The sequence below is a fragment of the Theropithecus gelada genome, chromosome 12, assembly GCF_003255815.1.
Source record: "Theropithecus gelada isolate Dixy chromosome 12, Tgel_1.0, whole genome shotgun sequence".
Lineage (NCBI taxonomy): Eukaryota > Metazoa > Chordata > Mammalia > Primates > Cercopithecidae > Theropithecus > Theropithecus gelada.
In genome coordinates, this window is record NC_037680.1 from 83,518,620 (window position 1) to 83,537,087 (window position 18,468).

Genomic DNA, 18,468 nt, shown 5'->3' on the forward strand with positions numbered 1-18,468 from the left:
TAATAGTATTTGTGTATTTAAACATATCTAATACAGAAAAGGTATAGGAAAAGAAAACAGCATAAAAGATTAAAAAATGGTACAACTGTATAGGGCACTTACCATGAATGAAGCTTGTGGGACTGGAAGTCGCTCTGGGTGAGTCAGTGAGTGAGTGGTGAGTGAATGTGAAGGCCTAGGACATTATTGTAGACTACTGCAGACTGATAAATACCATGCACTTAGGCTACACTGAAATTTTTTTTTCTTTCTTTGATAATAACTTAACCTTAGCTTACTGTATTTTTAAGCTTTTATGTTTTTAAAAACCAACTCTTTTGTATTAGCACTCTGCTTAAAAACACAAACACCTGGTACAACTATACAAAAATATTTTTTATTTATATCCTTTTTCTTTAGATCCTTTATGTCCTTTTATAAGCTTTTTTCTATTTTTAAAACTTACTTTTTTCTTTTCAAATTTTTTTGTTAAAAACAAAGACACAAACACATACATTATTAGCCTAGGCCTACACAGCGTCAGGATCATTAGGAGGTCACTAGGCGGAAGGAATTGCTCAACTCCATTACGTTATGAGACCATGCCACGGTTTGCCCCAGTTACTACCAGACTGAACAAAGGAAGACGAACATAGAAATGAAGACAAAGAAAAAGGATTTGTTTTAAAGAAAAAGAAGGGGTCAGGGGAAGAAGGGGGCTTCTTGCTTCTAGTGAGCAAAGGCAGCCCTGAGCATCTACAGCCCTTCGTATTTATTGGGTAGAAAGAAGAGGGAGGAGCTAATGGTTGGTCAGCTGCTTGATTGATCACAGGTTCCCATTATTATAGCTAACAAGTTTCAGATGTGCCTAATCACAAGAAACACTGCACTTGGGGTGCGATAGCCCTCAGCATTCCTTCTGGGCGGCAGATGCAGTTCGTCAGTTTGCTAACATTCTGCATTTATGAGAACAGTTTGCTGTTTACTCATATAGCCTCCACTGAGTTGATCACGACCCTCACTCTTTTGGCCTGCAACAGGACCACTATGGTATCATGCCATCTGCCATTGACCAAAATGTCGTTATGCACACATGCCTATATTTCAAACCTTCATGTCCTTCCTTAGAAGCCCAGCCTTTCCCTGAGTCTTTGGCCTTCAGGACCTGGTCCCGCTGCCTGTTTGGTTCCGCATTCCTCCATTCCACACACTGACTTGCATCTGCATCCATCACCTTCTCCCCTTCCTCTGGCCTTAGCAGCAGAGACACTTTCAGTTTGCAGCTGACCCTGTGCTCTGGCACTTGAGTTCTACTTGAGCAGAGAACCCTTCTGCTCACTCCCCCTCTATCTTCACCCTCTCCTCTCTAATAGTAGTTAAACTTTAACATCCAACCATCCAGATATCCATCCATCTCTTTGTATTTTTGGATATGTATATCATGCACATGGAACAAAATCCAAGAGGCACAAGAGACCCTGAACTGCAGAAGTCTTCCCTCCCCCACCACTCAGGTCCTCCTCCAGGAGGTCATGATGGTTATCAGTTTCTTCTCATTACTATCAGTTGCTGACAACTCTGTGTCCCCATGTCCAGCCCAGAGCTCTCTCCTGGACTCCAGAGATACGTGTCTGTTACCCACCAGAACTTTCACTTAGATGCCTCTTGAAAGTCTGCTCCTTCTCCTGTATTCATTACATTAATTGCATCTTCCCAATCATTTTCCTGACTCAGAGCACATAGTAAGTGACAAGGACAGGAGAGGCAACCAGCTTGGGGACTCCAGCTGCCCCAGATTCTGCCCCCAGGACTGAGGAGATCAAGAGTTCTACACATTCAATTCATTTGTGGCCCACTGTTTGGGAAGTTCTGCCTCAGATAACACCATCACCATGTGTTGAGATGTTGAAAACATCAGGGGCATTCTTGACTCTCTTGAGCGCTCTCTTATCCTCAATCTCAGATTGGTCAAGTTCTGTCAATTGTATCTCTTGCAAATATAGCTCTTTCCCTACATCCCCACAGTCACTGCTTGCTTAAGGTCCTCATCATTTCTCTACCTGCAACAGAACTGGTCTTCCTGCTTCTTGTCTCTCCCCCTCCAATTCATTCTTCCCATTGCAGACAGTGATCATTTTAAGTTAGAAGCTGCTCCTGTCTCTCTTCTGCCTAAAGTCCTTCACTGGTTTTAACAAGGCCTCTACTTACCTACTGGCCTCCTGACATTCCTCAAACTCTATTTTCCAGATAAAGCAAATTGGCAGTTCTTCAAAAGTTCTTTCTTTCTTCTTTATCTTTGAATGCGTTGCTTTCTCTGAATTGAACAACTCTCCCATTTACCCCTACCATGCCCCCAACTGTTGGCCTTCCTTCCTCTCATAACTCGGTTTCGATGTTACCTCCTCCCAAAAGCCCTTCTATCAGGTCAGAGCCCTGATGGGGCCCTTCCCACTGCTGTCATGGTGCATAGCACATTCCTCTGGCCCACAGCACTGAGCATGCCAGCTCCAGAGTGACACTCTGGCCCCTAAGGCTAAGGTCCTTCCTTTCTACTCTAGTCTCATTTCTGCCCTCTCCATTCCACAAAATCAGTCTCATCAAAGTCATGAATGACCTTGGTCATACAACCATTGGGTATTTTTCAGGTCTCATTTTATCTAACACACCAGTAGCATCTGACAGTGTAGACCAGTCCTTGTTCTTGAAACACCCTCTGCCTTCAGGTCTTTTACATCATCAGATTTCAGGGGCTTATCCTGACTCTCTGACCACCACTTTCTCATGGTCTTCTGTCAGTTAACCATGACAGGCTAAGTTCCTCCAGGCTTTCTTCTCTTACCTTCTCTCTAGACAATCTCCATCATACAGATAGCTTCATTTCTATTTATGAGTCAACAACTCCCCATTTGGCAACTGTAGTCCAGATCTTTCTGAGCTCCAAGAAGTATGCAGTTTTCCATGTGACATTTCCATTTTAGATATCACACAGGTATTTCAGAATCAAAATGTAAGAAATGAAACTCATGCTTTTTCTACTCTGGCACCATGCTTCTTCCTCTTCCATCCACAGGCATGCATGCACACACACACCTCCCACATTCTCATACTTTCTCTCTCTCTCGTTCTTTTACCATTTTCCCCTTATCAATAGTAAATCTGCCCAGTTGCCAGTTGGGATTCACCAGAGCCAATCAGATTCTTCAGCAAGTCTTGATAATTCTACCTCCTAAATATCTCTGAAATTTCTACTGCCTCTGGTCTTGGCTGTATGCACTATCCCCCAATACCAGTCTTTCTGCAAACAGTCTTGCTTTATTCCAGGATGTTTTTCAAACTAATCCCACACATGACCAGGTTCTCTCCATCTAGAAATCTTCTGTAGCTCTCACATCTCCTCATGGCTGTATCTCTCAGCTCCATCTCTTCTGGCTTTGGCCACATAAGCTTTTCCACAGTTTTTCCAAACAAGTTGATATATACTTTCCTGCTTCAGGTTCTTCCCTTCTATCCACAGGCATGAGCTCTGACAGCATGGCAGCCAGCAGTTACTCCTCCAATGCACCACAACTGCAGTCATCTATATAATGTGTGGCCAGCCCCTTGATGGACTGCAGGTTCCAAGAGGGCAAGATCAGGTCTATCTCATTCACCTCTGTATTTCTAGCTCCTAGCACTAGCTTATAGTTGGTACTGCACACACATTAGCAGAAGGAAGGAATGTTGGGCTCCAAGACACTTGACTAAAGCCCTTTGCATAAATAAATTGCTTTATTTCTAGATGTATATAACAATACCTAAGATGAGATCATCTTTAAGGCAAAGAAAAGATGTCAGCCCTCCCTTATTTCTTATGAGTGGAGAAAATACCAGTAAGAAATATAAGCTTATTGAAATTTGTTGGCTTTTAATAAAGTTATCTAAAAATAAATCTGGTGTTGTAGGTTGAATTGTGTTTCCAAAAAGATATGTTGAAGTTGGCCAGGCGTGGTGGCTCATGCCTGTAATCCCAGTACTTTGGGGGGCCGAGGTGGGTGGATCATGAGGTCAGGAGTTCAAGACCAGCCTAGCCAATATAGTGAAACCCCGTCTCTACTAAAAATACAAAAATTAGCCAGGCATGGTGGTGTGCACCTGTAGTTCCAGCTACTCAGGAGGCTAAGACAGGAGCATCGCTTGAACCCGGGAGGCATGAGTTGTGGTGAGCTGAGATGGCACCACTGCAGCCTGGGCAACAGAGTGAGACTCTGTCTCAAAAAAAAAAAAAAAAAAAGATATGTTGACATCCTAATGCCTGGTACCTGTGAATGTGATCTTATGGGAAATAGAGTTTTGGCGGACACAATCAATTTAAGATGGGATCATACTGGTTTAGGGTGGGTCCTGAATGCAATGACTGGTATCCTTATAAAGAGAGAGAGAGAGATTTGGAAACATAGCCATATACAGAGGAAAGACAGACATGTGAAGAGAGAAGCAGAGGTTGGAGTGATGCAGCAACGAGCCAAGAATGCAAGCACTGCAACCCAAAGCTAGAAAAAGCAAGAAAGAATTCTTTCTGGAGCCTTCAGAGAGAGTGTGGCCCTGCCGATACCTCACATCAGGTCTTCTAGTCTCCCGAGCTGTGAACAAGTAAATTTCTGTTGTTTTTAAGCCATCCAATTTGTGGTAATTTGTTATGGTAGTCCTAGGAAATTAATAAATATGATACCTACAACATTTATAAGATCATAGTGTTCTTAAGTTGTGTTTTCTTTAACATTCTTATGAGATGTTTTATTTCAAAGGACACATTGAACTTAACAGTTTATTTTGTCATGAATTTAGTTTAGAAATGATAAAATACAAATGGGAGTTATTTATATTAACAGTGATTCAGTTATAATAAATATGTTAATACTCTTTTAATAGCAGTCCAATAAAACGTCACATCTAAGAGCTTACCTGATTGGTATGGCTGAAAATGTATCTTGTCTCCAAGTGCAACAAGTTTCTCCTGTTGAAAAATTTTATAATCACAGAATTAAATGACCACAATTCCTAACTTAACTATTCTTTTTTTTTTTTTTTAGATGGAGTTTTGCTCTTGTTGCCCAGGCTGGAGTGCAGTGGTGTAATCTTGGCTCACTGCAACCTCTGCCTTCTGGGTTCAAGTGATTCTCCTGCCTCAGCCTCCCAAGTAGCTGGGATTACAGGCCTGCACCACCATGCCCGCCTAATTTTTGTATTTTTAATAGAGACAAGGTTTCTCCATGTTGGTCAGGCTGGTCTCAAACTCCCGACCTCAGGTGATCCACCCACCTCGGCCTCCCAAAGTATTACAGGTGTGAGCCACTGCATCTGGCAACTTAACTATTCTTTAATAGAAAAACACTTTGATTCTTCATTTTTAAATAACGAACAAATATTTTTAACACACCAGAAATTGTATAACCAAATGAGTAATGTTCTTTCACTGATGTTTTTCAAACTTTTATTATCTCATTACTTTTAGGAATTAAAAAAAAATTTGAATCCATAGAAAAACCAATATATGCCTTGGCCTAGGGGAATCAGTTTAAGATCATTATCAAGGTCAGTCCCCTTGCATCTATTCTGACATTACCTGAATTAGATCACTTGTCATTCTGGTCATTATTTGTTCACTTATTTCAATATCTTTGAGATCCGTAAGAACCACCCAAGTTCCATTCTCAAATTTCACAGGCATAGAAAAGACGATCCCTTTAGGAATACCAAACTGGCCTGCAGTGAGCAAACACAAAGCAGAGCAAACACAAAGCAAAGCAACACCGCAGAACTTAGAAACATGCACCTTTTCTGTTAAGCACTGTAGAAAAGGACAAACATAATACAGGATTTTTAATGATAATGATGGAATTAAATTTCTGGGAGTTCTTCTCCAAGGAGGACAGAAACACTCCCTCTAGAAGGCTTGACTAAGCAACTATCTAAGTTCTAACAATTCTGCCATCTGTATTTCTCTCTCATCCAGAGGCTAGTGCAGTCTTTCTCTTTTGAACCCTGTCTGTATTCTTTTTGTCTGTCTGCATGGCTTTTCTGTGGACCCCTATGCAGCCCATGAGCCTAAGTCATTTGTCCATCTGGCCTTCCACTCTTCTCGCCTGCTGTGGCACTCACACAGCCAGAGTATGAGGAACTGGGAAGGGAAAGGAGGGGAGGCAGGAAATTTGGTTATTCCTTTGCAGCCTCCAGTTTGCCATGTGTTTTGGTGTGTGTTTGCTTCATGTGGGATGATTTCCTTTACATGTTTCTACATCTTAAGCAGAAGCCATCCTTCATTTAATAACACATTTAATTTCTTTAAGATATACAGAAATACTTATATTTGGATGTGCTCTAAATAAAAAGATTGACCGTATGTATTACTAACTGAGCACCATTCAGACAAAACTGTCCCCGTTTCTGGTGCCTCAATCACATCAGAAAATTATTTCTGCCATTCTAAACAACAAAAATGTCACCAGGGCAAAAAACAAAAACAAACAAACAAACAAAAACAAAAAAGCAACAACAACAACAAAAAACATTGAGGACATTCAAGAAACCGAGATCTAAAAGACTTTTCCTTAGAGGGCTTCCCAGGTCCTCAAGTAATGCTGTATTTTGTTTAATGTGTGAAGAGCTAGCCTTATGGGCAGACAAGGTCTGAGGGTTTACCTGTTTGGTATGGTTTCACAGAGACAGACAACAATCATCTACCCCTCTCCCCCAAGTACTGCATTGTTTATTTCTGAATATAAATCCTACAGAGATTAATTAAACTTTCTTTCTACAAATAAAGGTAAGGTTTTAAATGCCTGTTTCCCTAAGGAGATAATTTGCTGATCTGAATTCACACTATGGCAATGTTCATGCACCTTAACTTCAGTTGAACAAGATTCACTGAGTGTCTGGATATAAAATACTTCTCCCATGAAGAGGCAAAGAGGTGGCCCAGAAAAAGCCTTTGCCCTCAGGGTGCCACAATGAAGAGGACATATGCAACTAATCACACTATCAAAAATAGGCAGACTATAATATTCTCTGTGACAGGGGAACAAAATGCTATGTGGGGATACAGAGGAGAGACAGAGATTCATTCTGACATGAGGGATTTGGGGAGATTTCCTTAACCTGCACTGGTGTCACTGAAACAATAGGGAAGATCGTGGTTCTACTTATAACATAAAGAATACAAGAGATGGAACCAATTGGGAAGGAAGACAGTACATACAGTTTGGTATATGTTGGATGGAAGTGACAACATGACATCCAGGTGACAATGTTTCAGAAGCTAGAGGCAGAGAGGCCCGGGTCTGCAGCTCTGGGAGTGGACAAGGTTGCTAAGGGAGAAAGTAGAACCCAAAGGGAAGAGATGCTTAAGATAGACCTTACAGATGACAGAACAGCAACTATTCTCTTTCCTGTTGTGTAAAAATGGTAGAAGTCAGCCAGGCGTGGTGGCTCATGCCTGTGATCCCAGCACTTTGGGAAACCGAAGCAGGCAGATCACAAGGTCAGGAGATTGAGACCATTCTGGCCAACATGGTGAAACCCCGTCTCTACTAAAAATACGAAAATTAGCTGGGTATAGTGGCGTGCGCCTGTGGTCCCAGCTACCCAGGAGGCTGGGGCAGGAGAATCACTTGAACCCGGAAGGCGGGGGTTGCAGTGAGCTGAGATGGCGCCATTGCACTCCAGCCTGAGTGTCACAGCAAGACTCCATGTCAAGCAAACAAACAAAAATGTAGAAGTCTTCTGCATAGTTTTTAGCAGATTAAAACATTAGGGCGGTAAAAGTTTATATGCAGTATTTGTGGATGGAGAGCAACCTTTCCACATCACCAGTGTTGCCTGGTACCCTGAGATCTGGGTCCTTAAGTGTCCCTCTCCTGCCTTTGTGTCTGTGCTCCTATGGCTCCCTGTGCCCAGCGTTCTTTCCACACTTGTCTTCCAGGTCAACACTCCTCATACTATAGGCTTACTGGAGTGTCGCCTTCTTTATGAAGCCTGTACTGGTTCCCCCTGCTTCCTGCCTAGAATAGAACTTGCTTTCCCCTTATCTCTTGCTAGGAAAACCTAACAACAGATTTTGTTTATGTATCTGGCTCTTGTTTATTCCACCGTAGGTTTCCTGAAGGCAGAGGCCACATCTTAACTCCTATGTGTATTTCCAATGCATTCATACAAAATATTGTTGACTTTCTGAATGAATAATTGAATGAATGAATTATTATGAAATTGTAAAAGTCCAGGCAGCTTATGGACCACGTTAAGAGCTAGATGGGTGGGGACACAGAATTAGGAGCACAAGGCATAGACATAGGTTTTAAGATTTTACAAGACACGAAAAACCCAGATTTACCTTCACTCAATATTCCTAAAGATACAATCTCCCCAGGCGGTGAGCCATGATACCAGTATTTCAATGTAGTGGCTATACTGTGTGCAGCCAAAATGCCTCCAAATTGTCTTCCTGTGGCAGTCAAGTTTTTAAGAGTTGCCACAAATTCTCTTTTTATCCACTCACTGTAAGGAGAGAAAGAAACAATTTTACAACGGAGAGAGGAATTAAAGTGAAAAAGAGTATTCCCTGGCTCAATGGAACTAAGTATCAGAAACCTAATACACAGTCAAAATAGAAATATGACTTTATTTCTAGTGTCTTTCCTCAAGTGTCTTCAATCCCCATAAAAAAGTCAATTGAAAAATAGTGAAAGGTAGTAGAAAGGAGTCCCAAGATGTCAAACTAAAAATATGATACTATAAATATGGAACACAGAAATGTGGCTAAAAATGGCAAGAACCATTATTTTCATTACAAAGAATTGATCCTGTGTAGACACTACCTTGGAACCAGTAGTACCCTACACATTAAACAAAATAATTTCATAAAACATTGAATTACAGGGTGAGTATCCCTTAGGCTAAATGCTTAGGACCACAGTGTTTCAGATTTTGGAATATTTGCAAACACACAATGAAATATCATGGGAATGGAACTCAGGTCTAAACACAAAGTTCATTTATGTTTCACATATACCTTATACACATAGCCTGAAGGTAATTTTATACAATGTATTTAATAATTTTGTGCACAAAGCAAAGATTGTGTAAATTAAACCACCAGAAAGCAAAGGTGCCGAGTGTAGAATTTTCCAACTAGTGGCATCATGTTGGTGCTCAAAAAGTTTTAGTTTTTGGTGCATTTCAGATCAGATTTCTGATTTTTGGATTGGGGTGCTCAAGCTAGATTCACGTTGAGAATTAGGAAAATAATTATATTTTTATGATCTGAAGTCTAAATTCAGAGAATAGTCCAGCTGGTCAGTCTCTGCTAACCCTGCACGACACAGCTCTATACAACACTGGTCCTGCCCCGGCAGCAAATGCAGAGGAATCACGCTTCAAAATAGCGAACTTCAGACACATCCTCCCTAGGCAGGGGTGAAGTTCCTATGGTCTGAGGAAGAAAAGGAAAGCAACGGGCAATGGAAAGAAAATGCTACCACTGGGAAAGTGCTGCAAAGTTTAGAAAAAATGCTTCAGAGGTGCTCCTTCCCGCTTCTCCTCTGCCTCATCATAATTGCTAGGGCTTATCATGCAGACACAGCTCTAAGTCCTTTATTGGGAGTAATCCATTTCATCTTCCCCAAGACCCTATAGGGAGGGCCCTTATTATGTTACCATTTCCACTTTGCAGATGAAAACTGAGTCATAGAGAGGCTAAGCAGCTTCTCTAAAGTCACACAGCTACTAAGTGGCTAGGTGAGAATCCCAGCCTGGGTGGCTTGGTCCTGGGACCGTGTTCCTCAAAACCTCTTGCTTTGGCCTCCTGCCACACAATGCCCAGCCTGGCCTGTGCCTGCTCATCATCTTAATTCCTTGCTTGAAAACATTTCAATTAATTTCAACCTGGAGAGATAGCTCCGTCTTTACACTTAGTAAGATTCCCTTATACACGCTTGCTTTAGAGATAACCTTACTTGAATATATGAGCTACTGAAGGATCTGAAATATAATAATTCATAATTTCAAAATCAAATCAATTACCTAGTTGATATTCTGTGGAATTTTCTGTTTCTGTGGTAGACAGCATGAACAAATACGAGTGTGAACAATGCAAGTTATTTTTGTATGAAGATTTATAAAATGATTTAAAAGATTACAACCATTAAACATTTATTTTAACACTGTCAGTATGCTTCACTTAAAAATATACCGTACCTGTCAAAAATCAAGTTTAAAAGAGGGCGTGAATAATGAAGAGGTCCCCAAATGGCACTCTCATATCTGTACACCCTTGTTTTTCTCAGATCAACGTAATTATTTCCACTGATATTACCCCAAATGATCACATCTTTAATGTCTGTGAAGAACGGAAAGTTAAAAAAAAAAATGTATGTTAATATAAAAATTACTTGAACCCTATTTTTTGTTTGTGTGCATGTTTGTTTGAGGATTGGTTCTTTTTCTATAAAATGAATCTAAGTTTATGATTCCTAAAACTGTGCAAAATGTGTGGATCACCTCCCTAATTATCATAGTTTGGCAGTACCTAATAATGTTCTGTGAATGGTATGGTGTATAATTAAATTAAAGAAATAATGAAATGTTCCCTGAAAGAAACTGCTACTGAAAATGATTTCACTGGTGTTTGTCCTGACTTTGCTTGCCACTGAGAGAGAGAGAGGTGGAGAGAGAGTGAGTGAGAGGTCAAGAGAGGTGAGGGAGAAAGGACTTTTTAATATGCTTTGATTTTTGACAAGTTCTTGCTTCTAGACTAGAATAGAAATTAGGACAAATCACTTGACTCTCTGATGGGTTTCATCTCTGGCAAAATGAGGATATTGTAAGAGGACCCTGGGCAACATCTTAGTCAACAAATAGTTATGAATTCTATTCTATGTGTGAGGCACCTCTAAGGTACTAGGTTTAGAAGAAAACAAATCAGCTCAAATCCTTGCAACATTCTAGAGGTGGTGGAAATTGGATGAGAAAACAACTGTTATACAAAGTGATACATGCTAAGAAGTAAAATAAGACCACAGTGGTTAGAGAGAAATAGGCATTAGCATTCAATAGGATTTTATCATTGTGAACTGTCTAGGAAGGTTGTATGAAAACTGCAAATAAATAATTTTATTTATTTACTTATTTAACTTATTTATTTGCCTAAAAACTCAATCACTTTTAAGTCCGCACCACTTCTTACTGTGGAGATTAACTTCTTCCCTGTTCTCCTGTATAAGATTGCTTTTGTCTTCAACTAACAGAACATCCTACTGAATTCCCCCTCCTTCTTCTTCTTCTTTTTTTTTTTTTTTCCTCATTAAGAGCATCCTGATTTTTCTTTAAATAACTACTCCTTCTCCAATGTCAGTCCCTATCTATGTGTCGGGTGGGACTGTCCTCACGCCTTAGGTCCACCTATAGGCATTAGATGCAGATTCCACCCACCCCCCATCCGCCCCCAGCCGTGATGGTTGATTTAGAGATGGGCAAGCAGTCCAAGCCTGGACGATAAGTTTGTACTCCTTTTTGCACAAACAACTAGGAAAGAAAACCCTCATTCTCCTGGGGTATGTAAACTACAAGCATGTGAATCTGGGATGCCAGTGACCATTCTGCCACCTTTTAGGGCCGAACTGCGAAGGAGACCAACACGGAGAGCACAGCACAGTGATAGGCCAGCAGAGAGGGCACAGGTATGTCCTGGCACCACCGTTTGAGCTCCAACATCCAGCTATGTCTGAAATAAGAACTACCTCCTGTGCTTTTCAGTTATGTGGGGAAAAAAGTTCTCTATTTGACTTCAATCACTTTTTGTATTTTTTTGAGTCAAGGGCTTGCTCTGTTGCCCAGGCTCATTGCAGCCTCATGGCTTACTTGCAGCCTCAAACTCCTGGGCTCAAGTGATCCTCCCACTTCAGCCTCCCAAGTAGCTGGAATTACAGGTGTGAGCCATGGTACCTGGTGACTTCAGTCACTTCGAGTTGACTTTTTTTGCAACAGAAGGAGTCCTGACGAGCCAATACACATGGCCTGATAAATAGTGCGATTTATGAACTGAACTTAGGGGTTATCATGAATCTTGCTTTTCTGAAAAGATTTGCCACCCTCTTGGCATCTCAAATAATCCCTGAATAATTTCCTTGGTGGCTCTTCTCTTTCATGATGTTTTGCTCAACTTTGGTCATTGCTGGCTGTCTCCTTGTTGCCTCACTGACAATTCTACTTGGACTACTGTCCCTCTAATGCCTTTTTCCTTTTACCAACTTTCCTCCATTTTTCTTTTTTCTGCTTCTCACATGCTTATTGGATTTGAGTAGAGTGGAGCTTAGAGTCATGGCACCAGCAGACCCACAAGACAGCAGCTTTCTGGCTGAAAGCCCCCAACCCCCTGAACCCCCTAACCCACACATACACTTTGTGTTAGATTCTTCTTGATACTTTTCAGTAGTGTATTATAGACTTTCTATGATAAGTCACTGTCTACAAATGTAATTATAAGGTTGATGACAGAGATAATATAGAAAAAAAGTTTTCATTTCCTTTTGAATAATTTTAGCATCAATTTGGTTGAGTGTTTTAGTGATTGTGGGGATAAAATACTAAAGATATGTATGCAAGAATACCAGAAATTATTATTTACAGAGTTTCATTGATACAAAAAAGAAAACACAGCTCTGGCTATAATGTTAGGGGTTCACTGAAGCCTTTTTTGTCCTGACTGGGAACATTCTAGGCTCACATTTCATTGTCTTTCCAATTTTGCTTGAGAGAATGCCTAGCATCTCCTTCCCTTCTCAATGGATACTGTTGTACCTGCTCCATCTAAGGGCAAAAGTAGCTAAAATATGTCCAAAATTATCTCCCTTTTCAAATGCAACAATCAATTTTCTGATCTAGTCTCATCTTCTCATCTTCATATGATTCTGATATTTACCAGTTCAAAGATTAATAGGAGCAGAAACTGATCAGATATCGTAATCCTATTAATAAGCTTAACATCCTTGGAAATGTTTATTATGTGCCATACACTCTTCTAAGCACTTTAGGAATACATCTCACCGAATCCTCATATCAATTCTAGGAGATAGGCACTGTTAATATCCTCATTTTACAGATGAGGAAACCAATGCACCGAAAAGACTAAATGACGGCTCAAGGTCATATGAGTGGGAAGTGGGGCAGAGCCACTTGCACATAGCTTTGATTTTCTTTTTTTTTTTTTTTTTTTTTTTGAGACGGAGTCTCGCTCTGTCGCCCAGGCTGGAGTGCAGTGACCGGATCTCAGCTCACTGCAAGCTCCGCCTCCCGGGTTTACGCCATTCTCCTGCCTCAGCCTCCCGAGTAGCTGGGACTACAGGCGCCCGCCACCTCGCCCGGCTAGTTTTTTGTATTTTTTAGTAGAGACGGGGTTTCTTTTAAACACTGGTTACCTTAATTGACTATTATTATGGGAAAAAATGGAATATGATGTGTCAAATTATCACCTGCATAATATAAATTGTATTGTATTAAACATTTATTGATTTTTATAATGATGGAAAAAGCCAGTAAAAAACAAAAAAACAAAAAAACAACATTTGCACAGTAGTCAAATCACGCAATAACTTCTTTATGCCCGTTTTATACTTCCTATTCCAGATACTCAGAATGTTCCTAGAGGGGACAGTGTTCTTCCTAGCTGCTTTGAAATGTTGCTTCAAAATAAAAACAAAAACATAAAGAGACGTTCACTCACATGAAGGAGCTGTCTTCAGTTTTCTGGCCAGTATGGCTTTCGCTTCACCTTCCACCCCCAGTGCCACGGCAATAATGTTGTGTGCGATGCGTGGGGCATATCTCATGAGTAAAACTGTCTTCAGGTTCACAAAGGTTTTCCCTCCCACGATGACTCTGACGGACTCATGAGCATTTTTCTCTATCAGGTACCCGTAGAGCCTGCACAGAGGCACCCTGCTTCGGAGACAGTCCTCCAGAGTGAACACCTCCTTGTCGGTGCTATCGTCCAGCACCACAATGACGTGGGCCTGGCAGAAGGCCTCCTCCACCTTCGTGCAGATGGAGACACTGCGCAGGACGGGTGACGCCAGGTCCTGGGTCTCCATCACAAGGCTTTTGAGATATTCTTCTGCCTGCTTGTTGTCAAATAGAGTTATGCTAATTTCTGTATGCATCCCAAACACTTCGCCACTCGTCAATATGGGAATTAGGTTGTAGCAGGCAGGAGCAGAGGCACTGATAAAAATGCAAAGCTGGACTGTGAATAGTTACATCCTTTGTCCCTTTTAAGCCTTTATTCTTAATAGATATTTCTGCATGTGCATCAATAGGGTGGTTTAATATTTAAATAAGCACACACACAGCTGCATTGACATTTTAAGGCTAGAAGTCAAAAGTAGAACAAAAACTTCTCACTACCCATCCCTTGCTCTGACCATCTGAAATCAGTCCCCAAATAATAAATACACCTGTTCATTAGTTTTTTCAAAGAAAACAGAATTCCCCCTATACAGAAATCAAAAGAAAAAAACTGTATTATATTGCTGTAATTACGTGTTTATATTTCCTCCTAAAAAGATAAAGATAAAAGTTTCAGTTAGCCATAGCTCTTTTTAAAAAAATACAACCTCATCTACACAATAATGACATTTTTTTTTTTTTTGGAAAGGGCTACCTTTTCCAAATTCTTACACAGAAAAATCCTTACAAAGATCGCTGGGATCAACACAGGCTATGTAAGGTGTATCTGTAGCCACAATTCTGCAGTTGTCTACAGCTGTGACTATCAACTGTGAACTGTAATGCCCACCATGGGAAGTTCAGAAACGTATCTGGGCATTTCTGGTATTCACAGTGGGTTTCGGGAGGTGTACAACGGGGGTTTCAACAGTATCTGTACCGATTTAATCCTTTGAAACATCTAAAGAAGATGTGATAGTTATTAAATCTGGGTGATAGGATCATGGATGTTTATTACATCATTCTCAATTCCTTTCTGTATTTAAAATATTTCATAATAACAATTTTAAAAATGAGTGTATATATTAGGATACATACGTACGTATGAGCAGGAAAGTGCAAAAGACAAACTGAGGGGTGAGGAAAGGAGAGGGGGTGGGAGACAGAGAGCAAGAGAGACAGAGTGACAGTGCAGAGAAAGAAAGAGAGTGTGACAACAAGGACTGCATGTACCCAGACTGGGAGCAAAGAGGAGCACACATGAGAAGGAGAAAAGCAAAAGGGAGCAAGGTGAGGGGAGTGGGGTTACAGAGAGGGAGTGGGTGCATAGAGAAAAGCCAAACAAAGCTCTAGCAAGTGGGAAAGAAGGAGAGAGCAACAGTCAGAAGAGGTGAGCTTCTGCAAAGCAGCCATGCTATAGAGTTGTTTTTAGAACAAGTATATGCGTGTGTGTGTCTGTAAAACCTAAAACTCATTTATGAGTTATATGGAGAATACAAACACACACACACACACACACAGAGGCATATGTATATGTGTATACATATAAGTATACACACACATTCAGCTATTCTTCCATCATGAAATTAATCCCACCTCATTGTCCTTTCTAAATATAAAAAGTCAATCTCATGAATCCTGGGATTTGACTGTCCTACCTGGTGATCCAGACCTGCAAGGGGTTGATGCAAGTTTTCAGGCCTTCTTCCTCCTGCTCTTTTTCTATATGTGCCCCCAGGTTCTCTTGAGCAATTACCATCATCAACTCAGTCGTCATGCTAGAGGTGACATCATAGTAAAGCTAAATATTGGGAGAGAAAAAGTCAACATGAGAGAATAGATAACTAGTTGAAATTGGCTATAATGGAAAGTTTTTGTTTAAAGTCAAAATACAATAAAAAGAGACATGAGAGAATGTCTCAGAAAGCAAGATAATTGAAAAATAAAATAATGTAAGATAATTATCATTGTTAGAACAGATAAGTCAAGTTATCTTATATACCTGGGCATGCTCCAGGAACTCATTATATCCTCCCAAAAGCAAACCCTTTCCTCCACGATCCAACAGCTCTCTCCATATGATAGGGGAATTCTTGTGACTCCACTTATTCTTTTCACACACATCTTTTAGCCAATCCTGTTGAATGATATTCCAAGTGAAGTCATATATTAACTCTGCCTGGGAATTCAATTTAATACTTTAGAATTCAAACATTAAAATACCAGGTTGTTTTTAATGTCACTACATATATATATAATATAATTTAGATATCTTTAAAGACTAAAATGTAAATATAGAAAATAGTGATGATGTTAATAGCAGATTAATTAGATAAGAAAGCATATTCTTCGAATTAATTGACCAAATAAAGGTACTGAAAGTTGCTCTTTTTGCTGAGGAGATCTGGAATGCAAGTGTTTAGCTTAAAGAGAGGTTACATGTTCCAACTCAACTGATTTTTTAAAAAATTCAACTAGTTTTGCCCTTATTCTTCTACACATGCAATATTTCCAGTCTTAGGGGCATATAACATTTGATACTGTTTTTCAGATCTGTGAGTGTGGTTTATGTAGTTCAGACTAAATTAATAAGCTAAAAGTTATTTGGAGATTTCCAATAATATTTATCAGAAAAAGTTTAAATTATCATTATCTGGTTTGTATAGGCGAGGCCTTCCAATGACAAGATCTGAGTAGAGTCAAACAGCAACATTTTTATCAGCAAAGTACATGGCAGCAGTCTTAAAAACCATGTCATTGGAGGCACGGGTAATGAGGCCACCTTACCAATAAAATCCTGGAAACTAATTTCCTTGCTGATATTGAAGATATGCCTGCCTTTATCTCACTTAAAGGGAACAGTGCTGCTATGAGGATTCCAACATGGCCCCTCTAGCCACAGCATAGCCAGACCAATGAAGTACTGGGCCTATGAAGGAAAGAAACATTACCCCAAAAAACCTTCCGCACCCTGCAGAGCATGTTAATGTCCCAGCAGGAGCTGCGAGTGTGTGTAAAGGACTAGACCCTTACAGTGCTGAATCAAGAGTGGAACATGAAGTTAGACAAGGGAGAATTCATTAGTATGAATCAGTTTTCTGCAATTCAAGAGTGTATACCCTGGCAAGGACCTCAGAAGACAGGGACAACATATTGCCAGACTGGCTCTTAGAAACTTGGAGAAAGTAATTAAATAAAATAGAAATGCCAGACTTCATGGAAGACAGTAGAAGAATGGATCAAAAGACTAGTGATTACGGGTGCAGTGGCTCACGCCTGTAATCCCAGCACTTTGGGAGGCCGAGGCGGAGGGAACATCTGAGGTCAGAAGTTCGAGACAAGCCTGGTCAACATGGTGAAACTCCATCTCTACTAAAAATATAAAAATTAGCCGGGCGTGGTGGTGGGCGCCTGTAATCCCAGCTACTCAGGAGGCTGAGGCAGGAGAATTGCTTGAACCTGGGAGGCGGAGGTTGCAGAGAGCTGAGACTGCACCACCGCACTCTAGCCTGGGTGACAAGAGCAAAACTCTGCCTCAAAAAAAATAAATTAATTAAAAAAAAAAAAAAAACAAGACTAGTGAACATGGTACTACAGAAGGCTAGAAAGCCCACCATTCAACCATGTTCTCTGGAAGGGACTGCAGGATACGACATGCACCTAAGTGATAAGGAATGCACTGGTGAGAGGGGTCCCAGTGTCACTGAGAAGCCCAGTGTGGCTGTCCGTTCTAAGCCAAGGCTGTTTTTTTTTTTTAAACTTCTATTTTAAGTTCAGGGGTACAAGTGCAGGTTTGTTACATAGGTAAATTTGTGTCATAGGATTTGTTGTACAAATTATTTCATCACCCAGGTATTCAGCCTAGTGCCCATTAGTTATTTTCCTGATCCTCTCCCTCCTCCCACTCTCCACCTTCCGACTGGCCTTAGTGTGTGTTGTTTCTCTCCCTGTGTCCATGTGTTCTCCTCATTTAGCTCCCACTTATAAGTGAGAATATGCAGTATTTGGTTTTCTGTTCCTGTATTACTTTGCTAAGGATAATGATCTTCAGCTCCATCCATGTCCCCGCAAAGGACATGATCTCATTCCTTTTTATGGCTGTGTAGTATTTCATGATGTATATGTACCACATTTTCTTTCTCCCGTCTATCATTGATAGGCATTTAGGTTGATTCCATGTCTTTGCTATTGTGAATAGTGTTGCAATGAACATATGTGTGTATGTGTCTTTATAAAAGAATGATTTATATTCTGGGGGGTATATACACAGTAATGGGATTTCTGGGTTGATTGTTATTTCTATCTTTCTATGCTTCCACCAATAGTGTATAAGTGTTCCTTTTTCTCCACAACTTCACCAGCATCTGTTATTTTTTGACTTTTAAATAACAGTCATTCTGACTGGTATGAGATGGAATCTCATTGTGGTTTTGATTTGCATTTCTCTAATAACCCTGTAATGTTGAGCATTTTTTCATATGATTGTGGCCAAGGCTGTTAAAGGACATGCTGCTACAC

The 18,468-nt window shown here is 40.4% G+C and overlaps 1 protein-coding gene across 8 annotated transcripts in view; it reads right to left on the minus strand.

The window, feature by feature from the left end:
* The window catches only part of MDH1B (malate dehydrogenase 1B), a 39,130-nt gene that overhangs the window by 14,887 nt on the left and 5,775 nt on the right, over positions 1 to 18,468 (minus strand). For 4 of the 8 annotated variants that reach the window (XM_025404470.1, XM_025404469.1, XM_025404467.1 and 1 more), the window contains 7 exons: positions 15,953 to 16,087; positions 15,609 to 15,751; positions 13,730 to 14,226; positions 10,207 to 10,348; positions 8,345 to 8,508; positions 5,582 to 5,721; positions 4,921 to 4,972 (listed from right to left, as the gene is read on the minus strand). In XM_025404470.1, the coding sequence (XP_025260255.1) occupies positions 4,921 to 4,972; positions 5,582 to 5,721; positions 8,345 to 8,508; positions 10,207 to 10,348; positions 13,730 to 14,226; positions 15,609 to 15,727 (1,114 nt within the window). In that variant the 5' untranslated portion in view covers positions 15,728 to 15,751; positions 15,953 to 16,087. Of the gene's footprint in view, positions 1 to 4,570; positions 4,664 to 4,920; positions 4,973 to 5,581; positions 5,722 to 8,344; positions 8,509 to 10,206; positions 10,349 to 13,729; positions 14,227 to 15,608; positions 15,752 to 15,952; positions 16,130 to 18,468 lie in introns of all 8 variants that reach the window. The other 4 variants (XM_025404472.1, XM_025404471.1, XR_003122124.1 and 1 more) reach the window with 3 other exon arrangements.